The 19,833-nt window shown below is 37.9% G+C and overlaps 1 protein-coding gene across 1 annotated transcript; it reads left to right on the forward strand.

Annotated features, from left to right (window-relative positions):
- Window positions 1-4: 4 nt before the first annotated feature.
- si:dkey-21p1.3 (collagen alpha-1(I) chain) lies at window positions 5-19,529 on the forward strand. Its single transcript, XM_058639378.1, has 62 exons — window positions 5-503; window positions 1,474-1,527; window positions 3,605-3,724; window positions 4,007-4,045; window positions 4,290-4,343; window positions 4,672-4,725; window positions 5,253-5,360; window positions 5,465-5,518; window positions 5,660-5,713; window positions 5,790-5,834; window positions 5,976-6,029; window positions 6,119-6,163; window positions 6,314-6,367; window positions 6,451-6,495; window positions 6,601-6,654; window positions 6,948-6,992; window positions 7,172-7,225; window positions 7,369-7,413; window positions 7,607-7,660; window positions 7,752-7,859; window positions 7,961-8,014; window positions 8,107-8,160; window positions 8,291-8,335; window positions 8,418-8,471; window positions 8,753-8,797; window positions 9,045-9,098; window positions 9,325-9,378; window positions 9,454-9,507; window positions 9,633-9,686; window positions 9,807-9,860; window positions 10,333-10,377; window positions 10,491-10,535; window positions 11,147-11,254; window positions 11,657-11,710; window positions 11,818-11,871; window positions 12,037-12,090; window positions 12,174-12,281; window positions 12,383-12,436; window positions 12,553-12,660; window positions 12,795-12,845; window positions 13,030-13,083; window positions 13,199-13,252; window positions 13,369-13,422; window positions 13,563-13,670; window positions 13,809-13,862; window positions 13,971-14,024; window positions 14,259-14,312; window positions 14,395-14,448; window positions 14,547-14,600; window positions 14,676-14,729; window positions 14,819-14,872; window positions 14,959-15,012; window positions 15,085-15,138; window positions 15,220-15,273; window positions 15,370-15,387; window positions 15,534-15,596; window positions 15,793-15,948; window positions 16,048-16,183; window positions 16,465-16,571; window positions 16,738-16,815; window positions 16,915-17,121; window positions 17,391-19,529. The coding sequence occupies exons 1-62, from the start codon at window positions 294-296 to the stop codon at window positions 17,541-17,543; spliced, it is 4,281 nt and encodes a 1,426-aa protein (XP_058495361.1). The 5' UTR covers window positions 5-293; the 3' UTR covers window positions 17,544-19,529.
- Window positions 19,530-19,833: the final 304 nt, after the last annotated feature.

Here is a 19,833-nt window from a genome sequence, read left to right on the forward strand (position 1 = left end):
TTAGTCCCTTGAAAGTCTTCGAAAAAACAGAACTAGACACATCACAGACGAGAGCAGGCACAGAGGTCATCTCTGCACATGAAACAATTCTACAACCCAGCAGAATAGAACTAAGCGGCCGGGAAATCCTTACTGAACTTGGTAATGTTTCAAGCAGAGAAAGTGAAGAAATCCCTGAAACTGAAATTAGTTTAGAAAGTGTTTCACCTGAAAATGAAACGTCACCACAACAAAAGCAACTTGGTGGAGAGAAGGGAAGCGGCAGAGACAAAGACAAAGATGAGATCGGTTTAATGGTGGAAGAGGAAGTGGAGAGTGAAGCAGGGATGGTTTTTGAAAATTATGACATTGTCATCTCTGAGACATCTAATCAGTCTTCGTCAGAGTGGATTTCCCAGTTCAATAATGAAGACTTAACAGTCCAAGCTGAGACTGAATCTCCACGACAGACTGTTAAAACAGCCAAGCAGAGGCCTGCAGTCACAGGGATCAGAGGTCAAAGGGTAAGACTCCGTTATATAATAAAACCTAAAAGTCATATAATTGCACATACAAATATCATTTTCTGTCATGACCTTGTATGAAACTGAGTTTGCTGAGTGGTTTGAATGGCAACGTTACACCTGGGTATTTTAACCCCTCAAAAGTGCTTGTGAATTAGGGTCCGTTCTTTAAATCAAAGCAGAATATTGTGACGCATGTATCGATTCAGATGTTACTGATGGCAAAAATGTTGGGATTGTAGTCCCGATATATGGACTGCTCAACTAGGGTGCCATGCAGAATTAAGCCAGTGGGTGGCAGCAGAGATCAGTTGACATCAAATGGTTCATTTTCAAGGGGAAAAAAACTTTTTATTAGGGGGTGGGCAATATGAGCTTAAAATGATACCCCAATATTCCATCATGATATTGCAATAACAGGATTTGTCACAATATTTCACTGAATTTAAAAAATAAAAGTGTCTGCATTGATATGGAACAATATATAGTTAACAAGTTAACAATAAAAACATCTTTATGATGCAAAAATAATCTATTAATCTAAAAAAAAACATACAGAAGAAACGCATGATAACTTATTATTGTAATAACTATTCTTACATATGTGAGACCTCTGTGTTAAAGGTTAATAAAGCAGCTGTAAATTCTGTGTCGGACATGGTGATTATTCAAAATGACTGTGTCTGTATCATGATACATATCATGGTGGTTATGCATGAAAAACATAATTTCCTCGTCTGGTTAAACAGTGGCACTGCAATATGTGAGCTCCAGGAGTCTGAACAGTGTTTTTGTACTAGGTGTTTGCGTGCTCCCTTAAATCTTTATAATCATTGTAAAAAAAAAAAAAAAAGGCATAGATGTTATATTTTCCAGATTTAAGACCGACATATTCTGAAATGATTGTTCTCATTGTTGCAATTTCTGCCAGTTATTCAATTCTATTAGTTCTTCCTCCCTCTACCTTCAGGGACTGCAGGGACCACCTGGACTACCAGGACCACCAGGACCTAAAGGCGACAAAGTATGTGTTCAATTCACATACTATTATGGATTAACTGACTGATTTACTCACTGCACTTTAGTACAATGTGACATTATTGGTACTGCAACAACTCTGCCTAATGTACTACCCTGCTCTATATGAAAAACATTTTTCAGTCTCAAATAACATGGGCTACATCACTAAATCTCATAAGTTCTCTCTCTCACTTAGTCATATCAAACCTGATCAAATAAGTCGAGACATTAGTCTGGTAAGGCAGAGAAAAGTAGGAAAGAAATCCAACAAATCACACAATAAGCAAGCACTAGGTGTCAGTGGAGAAGTAAAAAGTCCCTTTCAAGGGAAAGAAATCTCTGCCAAACCAGACTCAAAGATGAGCAGAAAGGAGAGAAACCAAGAACAAGTGACATAAGAATGACACGGTAAAAAACACAAAACCATAGACAACAACATACAATTACATAAGTAAGTTAACATAACGTCATTATGGATAATGATAAATAATAATAAATGGTAAAAGAAGTGGAGGTGAGAGAAGAAGAGAGAAGGTGAGAGAAGGAGCGACAGTAGAGACAGAGGAGCGAGTGTACATCAGATCATTTACGAATGACAGTTAAAGTATTCGACAATAAAAAAGTACATTAAAATGAAAGAAAAAGAGAGGACAAAATGAACAAACAAAATGAACAAATTAAGGCCAGTACATAAAACACATAGTAATGTCGCAGTAAAAAGATAAGACAATAAAACAATTCAATATGCAGAAGAACGAGAGAATACAAATCAGATCTACACAGATCTAAGCCTGCACCATAAAACCAAAAGTGAAAAATTGTAAAAGGAAAATGGGGGACAGAGGAGAGGTGGGGGACAAAAAGGGGGGGACGTATACATGTGTACATAAGAACAGAGGATATAAAAAAAGAACAATTGGAATAATCGCCTGCACAATAAGGCCAAGGTGTTTAGTCAAAGTGTCAAAAGCCAGTGAGGAGAGAGAAGTCTGAGGAGGTTTTTTAAATTGATCAAGGGTCTGCGCAGCTCTCACACGTGGAGAAAGTCTGTTCCACACAAAAGACTTTATATCGTCTCTTTTAGACGCATGCAAGAGCAGCTGGTCAGCTGACCTCTGACCTCTGCCTAGAGTGTGTGGCTTTATAAGCTCTGGCAGGTATGTTCGTAGGTGCCAGGCCGTTACAACATTTAAAAACAAAGAATACAATCTGAGCCAGTGTAAAGAGGCCAATACAGGAGTGATACACTCTGTGTTTTGTCCTTGTCAGAAGGCTGGCAGCAGCATTTTGGACAATCTGTAAGCGTCAGAGAGCCCGTATATCCAGATGTAGCTCTTTAGAAACTGATTAACCAAATTATAGATGTGAAATATGTGCAAACCATAATAACACGTACCAGGTGGCTAATCAGAAATATACATCATTTACATTTATCTGCTGATTAGTCAAGTTTCCAGATGTTAGTTAGACACTAGTCATTAGCTGAGAATGGACTGTCTAAAACTAGAACCACACCAAAGACACCAAACAAAACCTTTTCAATTAATGTACCCACCAACTACCTTCATTTGTTAGATCATTAACGACACCTCCACCACCTATTTAATCACAAGAAATGTTTTGTGTCATAGGAAGTGTTTTTATTTTTCAGACAGAGTTAATTAGTTTAGATGTCAGGTATAGTTTGAACCATGTGTTGGGTTAAAGTTTAATAAGAGACCCTCTAATATATTCGATAAACTTCAGCTTTGGTAAATAATGCAGCAGACAGACCCAAGAATGGTTTGTTTTTCCAATTATCCATTTTCAAATTAATCATATCACATATCACATACATACCTTCGAGCAAGTCAAATAGAAATTACAGATATATGAAACGAAGTCTCAAATATACCTCTAACCCAACCTGTATAATTCTTCTGATTTTGTGGCAACAATACGATAAAGTTTGGCATCTTCTAAACCCCTGCTGCTGCTGCTGCTGCTGCTGCTGCTGCTGCTAATCCTGGAGATCCAGTGATGGTCTAGTGATAGTCATCTAGTGTCTTTCACTTTCACTGTTTTATTTCCTGTCCTCTCAGGGATATCAAGGTGTTATGGGAAGAACCGGGCGGACAGGATACAGAGGCCCCATCGGTCCTCCTGGGAAGCCTGCCATTGTTGTGTTTAAAACCTCTGAAGAAGAATGGGAGGTTTTCAAGGTGAACTGTCTGTTGTTATAGTTTTACACCATCGACTAAAGTTCCTCTGTGCTCAAACGCTTGTTTGAATTTGTGGATGTTGCATAATTATTGTTTGCATTTAAGTTGCAGGCCAAACAAAGGGTTACCATATAAATCCTGGAAATCTTCTTACATGGTTACCTTGTTACATGTTTTCATATACATGTCTTGTGCTTGGCTTGTTTGTCTTAAAAATGTATTGTATTCACTGAAAGTCTGGTTATGTAGCACTCATGATATTTTTGTGATGTCTCTTTGCAGAAAAAGAAGATTTACAAAAAGTTGGTGTCTTCCTGGCCAGTAGGTGTTTTGTTTGTTTTTGAAAGAACAATTGCAATTGAAATCCAAGTGTTACCAGGGTTAAGCCCCTGTTTTGATGACATTTCATTTAATGGCCAGTGCTCAGTTGTCTTAACCTGTGGATTACAGTTATTCTGCAACAACATATTTACAGCCTACACTCTTACTGTATTCAGAGACATTGTCTAGTGAATGCTGATACAAGTATGAAGACATTTAGTGAGTAAGATGTTCTAATTTTCAGAAACGAAAGGGGCCTCCGGGGCCTCCTGGACCTCCAGGAGATGATGGACCACTTGTGAGTAGAGAACAACATAGTGGCTTACTTGCAAACATTAAACTTAAACAGCAAATAATGATAATACTGCATGTGTCTCCATCCTTGAAGAAGAATCTGTCCTCTGTGGCTCCTTCTGAGGTTTTTTTTCCTCAGGAATTTCCCCGTTAACATGGGCTTTTTTGGGTTTTTCCGAGCCTTAAGCCTACTATAACAAACTGTGATTTGTAAATTTGAAGCTATACAAATAGTTTTGAATTGTTTCAATGATGAATCGATATCATTTTGCAACATTACAAAAGTTTCGATTATTTGTGGAAGGACAGCAGTCACAGCTTTTGTATTCCAGGGGCTGCCTGGAATTCGTGGGAAGCAAGGACCAAAAGGAGTTCAGGGAAAAATTGTAAATATACCTCTACTTCATTCACAGTCTACGATCATGTATTATTTGTAAGCATATGTACTGACAACATCAGTTAATATTTTTAGATTTATTTGGCACCCACAATGATTATGAAAGTCTCTGCTCTCCGTTTGACATAAACTCTTGAGCAATTCAGGCTTATCGGTCAGACTGTATGTATACTGCTGACAAGACTATCACCAACTGATGTTACAGTGGGTGGGAAACATGTTGCAAGATACAGAACATGACTATAGGCATTTAGGAGAATTGTGACTCATAGCTGTGGTTATGATGGTTTATAATTGTGTCTTGAAGACAGTAATACCCTTAAATATTATAACAAGTTTCCTATCATGCACACTAACAATACAGCTGAGAGTAAGACAATACATTAAAATAAACTTAATATATCAGATTTAAGGTTAAAATGGTTAAAATGGTTAATAATAAAATATTGTTGATATAATTGTTTTCTGCATTATCTGCATGTATCAAACTGCATTACATGTTGTGTTATATTTTAGGGCAGTCCTGGACCACAGGGTCTGCCAGGTCGCCAGGGCCGACCTGGAGGAGCAGGGATCCCAGGAAAATATGCTGATGCAGGCCCTCCAGGCTCACCTGGAGAACAGGTAAGTAAGATCTATTGATCTATCTATCGATCCATCGATCCATCTATCGATCAATTGTGTTGTGCAGTTAACTTGATAGATCCACTGTGTCTTTGTCCCTACAGGGTCCAAAAGGCTACACAGGAGAGAAGGGCAGTAAAGGGGAGCTGGGTGAGTGGGTAAGAGTGGCCTGGACTTTTCATGTTATGGGGTTTTAAATTATGGAGGCCAACATTTATGTGTGTATCTGTCTGTCTAAAAGTGTTGTTGCATTTAACCTTGAGCTATGAATTTAATATGGAAGTGCCTTCTGCATTTAGGGTTATCAAGGAGAGGCTGGGCCATATGGAGATAAAGGACAAAAAGGAGACAAGGTCAGATTCAGGACGCAATAAATATAATAATAAGTACAGTGCTGAAATATTTGATTGCTTTTTCTTTTTCATGCAGGGAAATAAAGGAGTCAGAGGCCATGTCGGGCTCCCTGGTTATATAGTGCGTACATATGACTACTAAATGATTTTTGGTGCTTTCAGTATCATTAAGTCATCGTTGAGTAGCAACCTTTATTGAGGCAGGCTTTAAAATAATTAATAACTTATAATGTAGATAATCTAAATGGTCCCGTGTTTACAGGGAATACCCGGATCCAGGGGACCTCCCGGTTTTCCAGGACCATCAGGAACTAAAGTCAGTCCATAGCAACAGAAATACGTGTTATAATATGTATAATTTATTGTGTAATATTTCTTGATTTTTATTTTTAAATCAATTTTCAGGGAGAGATTGGAGCGCCAGGATTCCATGGATCACCAGGTCCACCTGTGAGTTATATACCATAATATACTACAGAGACATTATAACAGATTAATATGATATTGTTTTCATTATTATGTTGGTTGTTTAGTTTTTTTAAATTTAAACAATAAGTGACTATTAAAATAAGATTAGTGTCTGTTCATTTGTTTACTCAGGGTAAAATTGGCTCCAGAGGACGACAAGGAGTCTTAGGAGTCAATGGACCTCCAGTGAGTAAACAACCCTTCAGACAAGCTATAATTCAGTGTGATTTATCAAGAGATTTTTGTCAATCAAGATTTCATTTCACCAGGGACATCAAGGTGAACCGGGTGTCAGAGGAGCAGCTGGAGCACAGGTGCATTCGCAGATGTTCTCTCTCTCTCTCTGTAATAGTGACCTGCCTTTGGTGTCTTACTTTCTTTAATAAATGTCTAACCTCTATAAATATGCATTGCTTTAGGGAGAACCAGGTCCTGACGGCACATTGGGTTTTCCTGGTGTCCGTGGCCCTCAGGTAAAATGAGACCAATTGATCATATTCAAAAACATCATTCTGTTACTGTAACAATCCTGTGCACGAAATAAAACAATTATAAAGGTGTGCCTTGAAAACGAGAAGAAGACTATTTTTAGATGGATTGGAGGTAACGTTCTTATGGCTACTTCACTCTACATTGAATGTTTCCAAGTGTACAGATGAACAATTATATTTCTTTAGTAAATATTCTTCATACATACCCTAATCATATTTTTAAAATAATAATAATAATTCTGAATAAATAGTCTTAGCTGTTTTTCTCCTCTTAGGGAAATCCAGGACCAGGTGGGCCTTTTGGTCATAAAGGAGATCCAGTGAGTAGACTTCAAAATGTAAAACTTTTATTTTAATTTAAAAAAAAAAAAAAAAATTCCCCTTTTGTGTAAAGTCTCAGAATTCACAATTAATATATAAGCACACTGACACTTTTGTGCTTAGAGATGATCATAGGCCAGGTTACTACTGTGATCTGTCTCTTTGTGTTTCTCTCCAGGGTGATCAAGGAGATCCAGGAGATATAGGAGAACCTGGACCACCTGGACTTTATGTAAGACAACGAGGCCAAAGCCTCTGCACAGGCAATAGTTATTATCAGAAATGATAAGGAACATATATGATCATGACTTTGTTGTGATGGATGATTGAGTTCAATGTTGTTGTATTTCTTGATTTGTTTTGTTGTCAAAACAGGGAGCCAACGGAAATCTAGGCAAGCCTGGACCTTCAGGTGATCCCGTAAGATTACTCAACGCAATTTCAATATTCACAGTGGCCATAACCTTTATGATCAATTACTGTATAATCTGTGATAACAATTAATGACCTTAACCTAATCATGTCATCATGATCTTGTGGTTAATGTTACTGTTACTGTCAAAGCTGGATAAATACTGTGTTTTATGCCTGTGTGTGCATACTTCTCTACCAGGGGACAAAAGCCGGGCGAGGTGACAAGGGTGATTGTGGGTTTAAGGGAGACCTAGTGAGTTTGATCTATCCTTTCACTCTGTTCAGTCAGTTGTCAATCAGTTCAATGATCAGATCAGTGACCATCATCTTGTATTGGTGCACAGGGGTTTCCAGGGCCTCCGGGTAAACGGGGATTAAAGGGGCGTAGAGGTCCATCAGGATTTGAAGGACTTGGAGGACCAACAGGGCCAGTAGGACATCTTGGTCCCAGTGTGAGTGAAAACCCAATGAATGGTGACATGTTCACAGAGGAATCGTCAGTAAAGTGTCTGTAATTATCCTTTTCGTTTTGTTCATGCTTCTGTTATTGTAGGGGCTTGATGGCATCATGGGAGAACAGGGAAAGCAGGGAAAAGATGGACCAAAGGTGGGATTATTTGACTCATCATCTTTTTCTTTTTCTTGTTTTTATTTGCGAGTCATATTTGGTTCAACTTTATGTGTGCGTGTGTGTTTTAGGGAAATCGAGGGCCAACTGGAATTACAGGAGTTCCTGGGCCTCAAGCTGACAAAGTGGGTACAGTTATGTTTGTGAATGTGTGTTAGATGTATTTGCACAATAAACAGAGTTGCTTTTTTAATATCTCTAACCTAATCCACTGTGTCATGATAAAATCCTAATCAGTTAATTTTCCTGTTAAAGGGTAGAGACGGTCGAACTGGATTTTCAGGAATGCCTGGTCCCATTGTGAGTATGAGTGAATGTAAGTTTAATTTAGATGATGGTCATCACAATGAACACACACTTATTATGTTGTTGTGTCTTACAGGGTGAGATGGGAAAATCTGGAGAAAGAGGACGTGAAGGAGAGCCTGGTATTAAGGTTCCTATGTGATTACACTTCTTGTTCTGTGTTCATGTGTCTAATGTATTCAGATAACGTTTATGTACAATACAGAGAGTTTCCTCTTCGCACATTATATTAGATAACAGTGGCTGAGAACAAAAATATAGCTCGATGATGCATAGATCCACTTTTTTGACTGTAAGGGCTTTTCATCAACCGTGAAACATTAACTTAGATTGTTGATGGTAACATGTCAACATAAGATGTTTTAACCTAACAAGGTCCTCTGTTCTTATGTGTGTAAACTGTTTGTGTAGGGAATCCGTGGAGTCCCTGGGGAGACTGGAACCAAAGGGCAGAAGGTGACTACACTTACGAATTACTGTATATACCCCTATAGCAACAGCTAGATCTAATATCTCAAGAGTGAATCTCCTTTTGTACGTTTAAGTATTGGCAAATGAATGTCATGGGACCTTTAAGTCATCACTCTGTCACCCTTCAACCTTAATTTAAGAAAATGTTGAAATATATTCAGTCATACATTTTCGCCACCCTCTAAAAACTCCCTAATGTCATCATCATCACATTATTTTTGTCTCATCCTAGGGTTTTCAAGGTCACTTGGGGAACAGAGGGCAGGATGGAGCTGTTGGAGCCATGGTAAAGCCAAAACTGCCACAATAATTTACCACACATGTTTCTAACTTATTATTATCAACAGTATTTTTTAATGGACTTCATAGTTATGGAAATATGTGAAACAGATTGTAGAAAAAACACATCCTGTTACTAAATGAGATAAGTATCTATACCACGAATGGTCTATATTTTGAAGAAACTGCACTTAAAGGAGAAACTAGGACATAATTATTATATTTTTCATCAGGGCCACATTGGTGCAAAAGGAATGAATGGAGACACTGGACCTCCAGGACCACGAGTGAGTTTTTTTTACTCTGTAATTGTCCAAAATAAAGTCCAAGTGAGTATTTATACAAGTATATTTCTGATACAGGGATTACCCGGAAAGACAGGAGCACCCGGCCTCCAAGGACATGTAGGGAATAGTGTGAGTTATTTATTTTTCATCTCTTTTTCTATTTAAAACAAGTAAGGGAAAATGATCAGAATGGCGTTAAGCAGATATGTTGATTAATAAAGTTTTACATACATTATGTGTCACTGTGTCAACAGGGGCAAGCTGGCAGCACAGGAAAGGAGGGAACATCAGGAAAACCAGGAGAAAAAGTACGATTTTTAGGATGCTTTACTGCAAACAAGACAAGACAAAGTATAATGAATGTACCTTTGTTTGTGGTATTTGAAAAGTAGTATTAATGAGTTAAAAAGAGTGTTATTTTCCTTTAGGGGGTCAAAGGTAAAGAAGGCCCAAGTGGACTTCCAGGGGCTGAAGGGCTTAAGGTATTTTGATGTTTGCACATTAACGAACAATAGCACGGCACTGGCTTTCTTAAACCTGGAGTGCCAGGTTTATTTGAGACATGCTTGAACATTACACACACACGTTATATGAGTTAAACTCATCGACAGCTTGTAAACATGTAACTTCTGCTGCTGGTCCTTTTCTTTCTTTTAAGTATCAATGTGTATTGTTTACTCAGGTGTTATTTGGTATACTTTTTCCTTGTGTATTTTTGTTTAGGTCTTTCTTAAAGGGTTGTGTGTGTGTAGAAAGGCGATGTTAAGCCCTGTCAAAGAAAAAAATCTGTCACCCCTTGGAGTCAGACAAATTAATTCTATTCTATTCTATTCTATTCTATTCTATTCTATTCTATTCTATTCTATTCTATTCTATTCTATTCTATTCTATTCTATTCTATTATATTATATTATTCTGTTTCTCAATTAAACATGTTGTGACCTTGTTGTGAAGGGTAAGAGAGGAAAGGATGGACCAAGGGGAAAACAAGGCCCCCAGGTAAGTATTTTCTTCACACCATTATTCACAACTTCACACCATTATGTTATAGATACACTGTCTTTCTTTTCTGAGCTCTTTACTAACAGTTTTATATTTTCTTCATCCCTCAGGGTGAGATGGGCATGTTGGGACCACATGGATACAGAGGACCTAATGTAAGATGATTTCAGCAATCTATTTCTTCCAAGCGCTTTCATCCATCCATATAATTCCTTTCTTCATTACGCAATTTTTTTTTTTGTATAAAAAATATAAACACAAATAATACGTTTAGTGTTTGCTTTTCTTTTGTCCTCACAAAGAGGCTTGGTTTGGTTGTTTAGAAGGCTGTGGGTAGTTGCTATGTAGAGAATGTTTGCATTAACAGCTGTTTGCCAGTAAATCAGCTTCTAGCTCAGATGATAGCGGTTAATGTGATAAAAATGTGTCTTTCAGTTGATGGTTTGGTGTTTGGTGTTGTTGCTTGGAGTGGGAGTTGATCTGGTTTATTGTAAATCAATGAGGCTTTCCTGTCTGTCCTCTCTTGGACAGTTTTTCCTCTCAAGAAAAAACTCTTGTGTTTTATCTTGTATTGTCTTGTCTTGTAAGTGCAAAGATAGCTGAAGCTCTTGGTAGGCTGTACCCTGCCAATCGTAACATGAGATGTGGCAGAAACTTACATAGGAAACCTTTGATGTAATGGTTAAAGCCCACATTAACATTTTATGAGACTTACCAGCTGAAGTTAATGATGCATATGTTTTTACAAGTATACTTTTTCTTCCAGGGTATTCAGGGTAACATTGGACCATGGGGTGAGGTTGGGTCCCGTGGCCTTCCAGGTGACCAGGGGCCACAAGGTCCACATGGCCCTCATGGAGTAACAGGTTACCCAGTACGTTTATTTTTTGGGATTTTCTTGTCAAAATTGTACTTTAGTTCCTGAAACTGCTTCTGTGCAATTGCATGTCGTTAGCTGTACAAATATCATAGTTTACTATAGTGTAACCTTTTGATTTTGAGAAATTTGAGAAATATAATATAAAATAGAATATAGAAAGAAGTGATCATAGTCACCACCTGTCCGAATGCTGAAGAATAGAAGGACATAAAATTGTGAATTTTAACAGAATTGTGAATTCATAGTCTAATTAATGTGATAAAACTGATAAGGATTTCTTATTTGAACATATGGCTGCTTACAGTATATCAACACACATCCTTTACATGTATATTGTTATTAAATCCAGTTTAAAAAGAGTTTGCAATGTTTACACTTTATTCCCTGGATATTTAGGGTAAAGATGGACCCCAAGGACCAGCTGGATCACCTGGACTCAAAGGAGATAAAGTCAAGTTTTTCTTCTATGCAACATTTTTTGTACTACTAACTTTGGTTTGAATGTTTATTAAAATCCCTCTGATTCATTACTCAATTCTTCCTTTTTGTATCTTCAGGGATCAGCAGGGTCTTTAGGACAGGAGGGAGTTGCTGGTCTCGATGGTGAGGAGGTAGATTGATTAGACTGTGTTGGTCATCTATTTTGTTTTATTTTATTTTCTTATTTGTTAAACTTAATGCAAAGGCCCTGAAATGAACGATCATCTAAAGATTTTTTTTGCAGACTCTAGGTTTGAATGCAAGACACCTGTAACATTTTTTACTTTCATGTGCAGGGCCCACATGGACTGAGGGGATCTGAGGGCCCAACTGGACCAAAAGGATTATCAGTGAGTCCATTTAGTTGTAAATTTACACAGCATATGTTCACATATACACGCTGCATAATTTAAAAAAAGAAAACATTTTCCAGGGTGATAAAGGAAATCCTGGACCTTCTGGACAGAAAAGGCCAAAGGGAGCTGAAGGTGACCCAGGCAATCAAGGGTCACTGGGACCAAAGGGGCTTCCGGGGAAGCAGGTGACTTACACTGTTTATATTTAAAAATGTGCCATCTTTGCATTGCATTTTAGAAAGTTATTTAGTCAGGGCAATTCTGCTCTGTCTGCCCTCTTCTATAGGGATACAGTGGTCCATCAGGAGACCGAGGAAAACAGGGAGTTCCTGGACTCAAGGTCAGTCATATACGTTTATTTGAAAGTAAAGAAACACATTTTTAGCTTGCGTAATTACTTAGAAATGATCTTGTCATCAATGGCAATGGTCATTTTTGTAAATTGTGCTTTTACAGGGTGAGCCAGGTATCAGAGGTCCATCAGGTGTGATGGGACGTTTTGGACCAGGAGGCGAAACTGGAACAGCAGGAACTAAAGGCCTGAAGGGGGACCAGGGACAAACTGTAAGAAACACTGCTGGATTTTCCCAATATATTGCTATGTTAAAATGCTGTGTGTGATCAACTTATATCAATTTATCTGCCATATGATGTGATGAATGAGATATACAAATGAAGGTTATTTCTTCTCATTTCAGGGCCCCCCTGGTAATATAGGCCCACATGGACCTATTGGACCTTCAACACCAGTATGTTTGATTTAATATGGCATTTATGTATTGACTATTGGTATTACTCTGCAAATGTTTATGAGTGTAAAAGAGTTGTGTTGACTGTGATCGGTTGACAAAAATACACAGATCAGCCTCAAGATTGAAACCATTTACACGTTTATCTTTGAGGCTGATCAAGGTAAATTCTTTCTTTTTTTAGGGTTCACCAGGTGACAAAGGTGTTGATGGCAAAACTGGGATCCCTGGGCTAAAGGTGTAATATATCTTTCTTTCATTCTGCCTTAATTATGTATGTGTGATTTGTTCATTTAATGGTGTTAATTAGTATTTCATACTGTCTGTGTTGTGTGTGTGTGTGTACAATTCAGGGCAGCCAGGGTGAGAAGGGCAACCTCGGCCCTCCGGCTATCAAAGGAGACACGGTGGGATCTGTTGAACCCTTTTGGCATTATTAATCTGGTCAAGCATATTTAGTGCTGTGAATGTAGATGTAATCAGAGTGATGCAATGTACTTTTGTAACCCTCTGCATAACCCAGGGAGTAAGAGGTCAAACCGGTGCGAAAGGAGAACCTGGAACACGAGGCACAGCAGTAAGATTGATTAAAGTCGCAAGAATTTAGTTTGTAGCCTTTAAATTTTGACCTTTCACTGTTACTAGAATCTGATATTTAATCAAATCTAACCAGTCTTGACTATTATCATAATTTAAACAACAGACTGTTTTTTGCAGGGGAAAGTTGGGAAAATAGGGTTTGTTGGATCTCCAGGTGTCAAAGGTCAACTTGGAGCTGCTGGTCCTCCTGGGCTTCCAGGAAGTAAAGGAAATCATGGGTCAAAGGTGAAAGACAGAAAGTCAGAAAGTCTGAGTTTTTACCTGACTAATACAACATGTTCTCATTTCACTTACGTCATGATTTTTACGGCTTATGAGCAACTGAATTCTGATGATTATTTCCACTCACTGTTTTTACAAAAGGGACAAACAGGCCAGTCTGGAAGGAAAGGGAGTAAAGGACTACCTGGGAAAACTGTAAGTTTTATGATTGTTCTCATCCTAAAATTTTAATTTGTGATAGTGGAAATAAACTGTCTTTCAAATTGACATTAATGTATTTTGAAACAAACCTGGATCTTATAGGGAGTGAAAGGACCGCCAGGGAGACCAGGGCCTGCTGGAACACCAGGAAAACCCGCAAGTATCCCTTTTGACTGACACTTGGGAAAATACAGTATATTTATACATATTTATGTATATATACATACATTGTTTGAGCATATATATATATATATATATACATATATATTAATGTATATATATAATATAAAAGTAAACCACAGCTCATTTGTTGTATTACATTTAGAATATCTGACCAGGAGAGTTGTATTGGTGATTGTTGTTTTCTCATTTTTTGTTTCATTTTATCAGGGCCTGAGTGGATTGGACGGCTTACTGGGGGTTGAGGGCAACGAAGGCGATCCGGTGAGAAAATTTACCCTGTTGCAGTTTGTTCTCATTTTCAACCTTGTTACTCAATAAGTTCTCTCTTGTGCTCACCTCAAAGGGTGATACTGGTTTCAGGGGAGCTCCTGGGTCGCCTGGCAAGCCTGGTAAGATGGTAAGTTCAATGAAGGCATGTTGCAACTGTGCAACATAATAAAGAGTGATTTGTAGATGCATTTTTAAGGTGTTACATACATACATTTGACATTCTAGGGAAAACCTGGGCCTCCTGGGATCAGTGGAAATATTGGAGCTGGAGGTTTCAAGGTACAATGTAATGTAATTTTAATAATTCATACAGGTTTTTTTTGCATCCTACTGATAATTTTTTGCATCCCGCAGGGTAAAACTGGACCAAATGGAAACCATGGACCTCCTGGACCTACTGGGCCAAAGGTTTTCAAGTTTATTTGACGGCACAATATTGAAACACAGCAACATGCCTGTTGATGTGAACATCTGCATCATCTCTGTTGTTGAAACAGGGTATTCCAGGACTGAGAGGAGAGAAGGGTGAACCTGGAAGTCTTGGAACAAAGGTAAAAGTCATACATACCACACAGAAATTATAAAGCCATTATGTATAATTGTTTGAGCATCATTATCATCTTTGCATTATGTACAGGGTCTCCCAGGTGACACAGGGGCCCTGGGACCAGACGGGCCTCCAGGGATAAAGGTTGGTTTAAAGTTTTTTTTATTAAATATTGAAGCTGCATGTTCATCTCAAATTCTAACTTTCTTTTCGTAGGGAAATCCTGGTTTGCAGGGACTAACAGGTCCCATAGGCCGTAAAGGAAAGCAGGTACTTGGGTTTTGCTTTTCTTCTTGCATTATTACTGTATTTGGTATAGGAAGTTATTTATCAACAGTATGATTTTCACAGGGGGACACTGGTCCTCATGGTCCACCAGGTCGATATGGCTACCTTGGCACTCCTGTAGGTGGTTTTTGATATTCTGCTGTGTAAAATCATTTACTGTAATATTTTTACTGTAATATTTCACTGAAGCAATCTTAACTGTCTATTATACAGGGCAAGCGTGGAACAAAGGTGACCAACCATAACATTTTTATTGCTTTTATTAATGTTGTGTCTTTTTATGTTTCTTTTAGCAAAAAAAACCTCATAGAATATACCACCTTTAATGTTTATTTAGATAACATCTAACAAGAATGACTGTGTTTGGACCTTTACAGGGAGTGAAAGGCTTCCAGGGCAAGAGAGGATCAAAAGGAGAAAAAGGAAAGCCTGGACCTCCAGTAAGACATTTTGCTCACACAGTACAATGAAACTGCTGAAAAGAAAACATATTTGAGATGTTTGAGCTTTGAAAAACTAACTTAACTGCGACATACTAAGTTTTAACATGCATTTTAAACTTAACAACAAAGATGTTTGATGTTTGGTGTCCAGCCGCTTCAGCAAAATGCCCTTTAAGTTCAATTCTGTTCTCAGGGAAAACCAGGTGCTCCAGGCAAACACAGAGGACAATCAAGTCGAGATCAAAGAAATGAGCTAAGGCCTAAAACCAGAACCAGTACAAAGTCTAAACTGAAAAATGTGCCAACATCCAGGCTCATCTCCCTGAAGCAAAAGAAACGACAACAAAAGGTTTGTATAAGTTTTTTTTTCTCACTCGATGTCCTTATTTTACTTTGCGTGCTGTATATTATGATTGGTTGACTGGTGTCATGATGAAATCCTCTGTAGAGGCCCAGGTCAGTGCAGAGGAGTTTTCCTCAAAGAGATGAGGAGGAGGAGTTGCTCAGTTTGCCCATGGGAACTAAGGATGATCCTGCCACCACCTGCCATGAGCTGGGACTCATACACCCAAAGCTGAATGATGGTGAGGGTCTGGAAAGGCTCATGACTTCCATCTGTTGTGCAACAGCCACAGTTTCTTAGCTGTTCCTACATGTGCTGCCACTGCACTCCTCTGTTTTTTTTAACTTATTTATCTTATTAATTACAAGTCTGTTATGTACATTTTTTGAAATTGAAGATAATGAGTTTGAGTGAGAAACTGAAGATAAGAATAACTATCGATACTGTCTGGACCTGAGTTACACATTCTCTTTATGTGCCAACATGTTCAGAATGACATTAAATGAACCTTAATGCTTTCAGGATACTTTTACATGGACCCCAACCAAGGCTGCGTTTGTGACGCCCTGAAGGTGTTCTGTAACTTTACAGCAGGAGGAACAACCTGCATTGACCCTTTAAAGTCAAAGGTACACTCATTTTCACCTACCAGTGTTACCCTACATTTTTGTTTATTTTTAGGCTGACTACTGTACATGGATAGATAGAAAACAAAAAAGGCTAATCTAATCACTGTTTATGTTAAAATTAAATCAGTGAGTGCCTTGAATATAAAACAAATGCTGTGTAATGTAGATTAAACTCAGATGGGAACCAGAAATGCAGAAATCCACAGCTCTCCAGTGGTTAAGTCAGCAGCATGGTGGAAGCAAGGTAAGACTAATTCATTTATGGACTGAATGGGGACCTTTTATTACGTCTGACAACACTGAGCTATTTCTTCTGAAAATGAGTTCATTCTGTCTCCAATAGTTTGAGTATGCTGGCATGGATGTTGTCCAGCTGAGGTTTTTGCGATTACACAGCCGTACGTCTTTCCAGCACATGACTGTCAGCTGGACAGGAAACCCCTCCAGTGCTGCTGCCACAGCTAATTCAACTAATATGATCTATGTGCTGGGAGACTCCGGCAAAGAAATCAGTTCGCACCTTATTGGACTTTCCAGAAAAGAATTTGAGGTGAGACTACATTTTATTATTGTCATAAAGATAGTTTATTAGCGGTTTTCATTCATTTTTAGCACTTTAGCTCTCACTCATTCTTTTTCAATGACACAAATTGCCTATTTTTTCCCTGCATTTACGATGAATGTTCGTGACACCAATGCAGTGGGGGAGTCAATTGATCAATATGGCATTTAGACTGTTAAAAGTTATATTAGGTTACAGAAAAATATCTCTCAGTCTGCCATTAACCCTGACCCACTTTCTGCCTGATTATTTTGCAGATGCACATGGTTGTGAGGGTTCAGGGGAGCACAGAGCTCCATCGAGGAGATATGGAGTTCCTACCTGTGAAAGATCTGGGTGTAGCAATGAGGGCGATAGCTCACCTCAACCCAGAGATCACAGTGGCCCTGGGACCCCTCTGCTTCTTGTGACCAGTGAGGAGTGTGTGTGTGTGTGTGTGTGTGTGTGTGTGTGATTTAATTAATGAAATATAAATAAATATAATTTACTGTAAATATAATTTACATACAAAAAGCAACAATATGCTGTATGATATTTCACGTTAATCATTTAGTAAGGATTGGTTTACTTAGTGTTGCACTGTATTTTATGTATATTTATTGAATTGACTGTTCATCATCATATGAATGCATTCTTTCTCTTAAATGTTTATGTGACACAGAAATGCTCTAATTAAATTGACCTTGAACTAAACTTTCCAGTGTATTTAGCGTGTCGTCCTCCACACAGGGTAAGCACTATCAAGATGAGAGAGACTTTGTAAAAAGTTTCATTCACGTGAGCTATTTGTATTAACCCTCAGCCTATAGAGGATATGTAAACTTGGAACAGTGGTTTGCACTGTTGCCTCACAGCAAGAGAGTCCCAGAAAACCAAGGTATTGCCTTGTTTTCTTCTTTTTGATGCCGGTGTTTCTTGGTACTTTTATGTTTCTCACACAACAGGAACAAGATCAGGTGTTGGTGATAAATATCTCGATAAATTGAAAGGTGGACCAAAAAAATTAGTTTTTATTTGGGTGATAGTGACTTCTAATTATCCAGTAGAGTGTCTGATTGGGATGCACAAATATAATTATATTAACCTCACAAACTCATAGCAGTCAAAGCTCTGCGCCACCCTAACGGGGGCTTGGATGAATAAAATGCAGATGACACATTTCCCCACTTGGATTAATAAAGTTACCTTAACCTTGAAATAATAATTCCTTTTCATTGGGTTCATTCAGCAGTGTGATTATGTAATTTAAATAAAGATTGTGTAGGTTAAGCTCTAATAAGTAAGTTCTCTGCAGGTAAATTAAGGAGCAATTAACTACTGATGACAGACAATTTGCTAACCCTTGTGCCTATTTTGAACATGTGCTTGAGAAACAGGTTGTTTCACCCTGACACATGGAAAAAAATGATGCCCACAACACGGCAATATATTTGATCATTGTGTTTTCAGGCCTAATATCAGAGCAGTGAAGTTTCCCAGTTGAAGGAAGCAAGCTCAAAATAAAGTGGGTCGTCATTAGGGCATTTTGAACGTTTACGGTCATTATGATTGTGCAAAACCGTCAAACCACATCACAAAGTGGCTTTCTTATGACAGTAAAACCCTGCAGCCATAGTGCTGAAATGCCCAGCGTCACAGGATTGTTTTGAAAGAAACTATACAGAATGATGTATGAAATAATAACTGCTATTAAATGCAATTATTTATCATCTTTAGCCATTAATACTGTTGGCACAAGACTGTTCTGCAGTATGCCTTCATTTGAAATAGATAATGCTGTAGATAAAAGGGTTGTTATTTGTGTGTGTGAAAGAACTCACAAGACCATTTTTGATTTGTGATTCATCATGCTTCCCTTAGAAGAGCCCTGTGTCTCATTCAGAACATATTTTCACTGAAGTTTATCAAAAACTTATTTTTGAAAATGTGTTTGCCTTTACACTCATTATCATATCTTAGTTATGTGATAACCATTTTGATACGTAATAAAAAAAAAAGCATACTGCCAGTCAGACTTAAAAAGTACAAATATTTGTATGTATGTATTTAGAAATATGTTATAATATTCAGCTGCAGAATTTCTTCTTTATAAATTTGCAAACGTGGTTTTTTTTATTAATTTCAGGTCTGGTTACAGAGAACAGGAAAAGAGAAAATATCCAGTTTTCTGTGCAAAGATTACTTAATTAGAAACAGTAACCACTTGTAACAACCAAGTTAGACAATCACTGGGATACAGCAGCAGAAGACCACACCAGGTGCCACTGCTCCCACTTTCAGGGGTGTGTGTAGCTGCATCACTCCAATAATTATCTACATTTTTATAGTTTTTAAAAATGAAATGGTCACTTTGTGAAGTTGTGTGATCCTTCCTCCTCTCCTCTGTCATTGTATTTTAGTATAAAATGTGCAAATAAATAAACCAAACAATAAGTAACATACATTTGACATACTTGTTCATGACCTGTTCATTCTGTAGCAAGTTAGTTTGCAGTGTGAAGAAAAGGACACCCAAAAAAGGAGGGACATAAATAAAAGAATACAACACATTTGCATTATGTTAATAATAATCTTGCTTTACTACTCTCTTATTTTCTTAAACAAGGACCTTGGTAGGCCTATATATAACTACATTCCCTCATGACAGTCAATAATTATACTATACTGATAATGGACTGATATTGAAATGTTAATGGCTGT

Source organism: Solea solea, chromosome 9 (genome assembly GCF_958295425.1).
Source record: "Solea solea chromosome 9, fSolSol10.1, whole genome shotgun sequence".
Classification (NCBI taxonomy): domain Eukaryota; kingdom Metazoa; phylum Chordata; class Actinopteri; order Pleuronectiformes; family Soleidae; genus Solea; species Solea solea.

What these genes read in the sequence shown, in the direction of transcription:
- si:dkey-21p1.3 (XM_058639378.1), top strand. Translation starts at nt 294, where the DNA reads ATGGTGGAAGAGGAAGTGGAGAGTGAAGCAGGGATGGTTTTTGAAAAT. An exon ending in TTGGTCATAAAGGAGATCCA is followed by an intron (nt 6,993 to 7,171) that starts GTGAGTAGACTT and finishes GTTTCTCTCCAG; the next exon opens with GGTGATCAAGGAGATCCAGG. An exon ending in AAGGACATGTAGGGAATAGT is followed by an intron (nt 9,508 to 9,632) that starts GTGAGTTATTTA and finishes CTGTGTCAACAG; the next exon opens with GGGCAAGCTGGCAGCACAGG.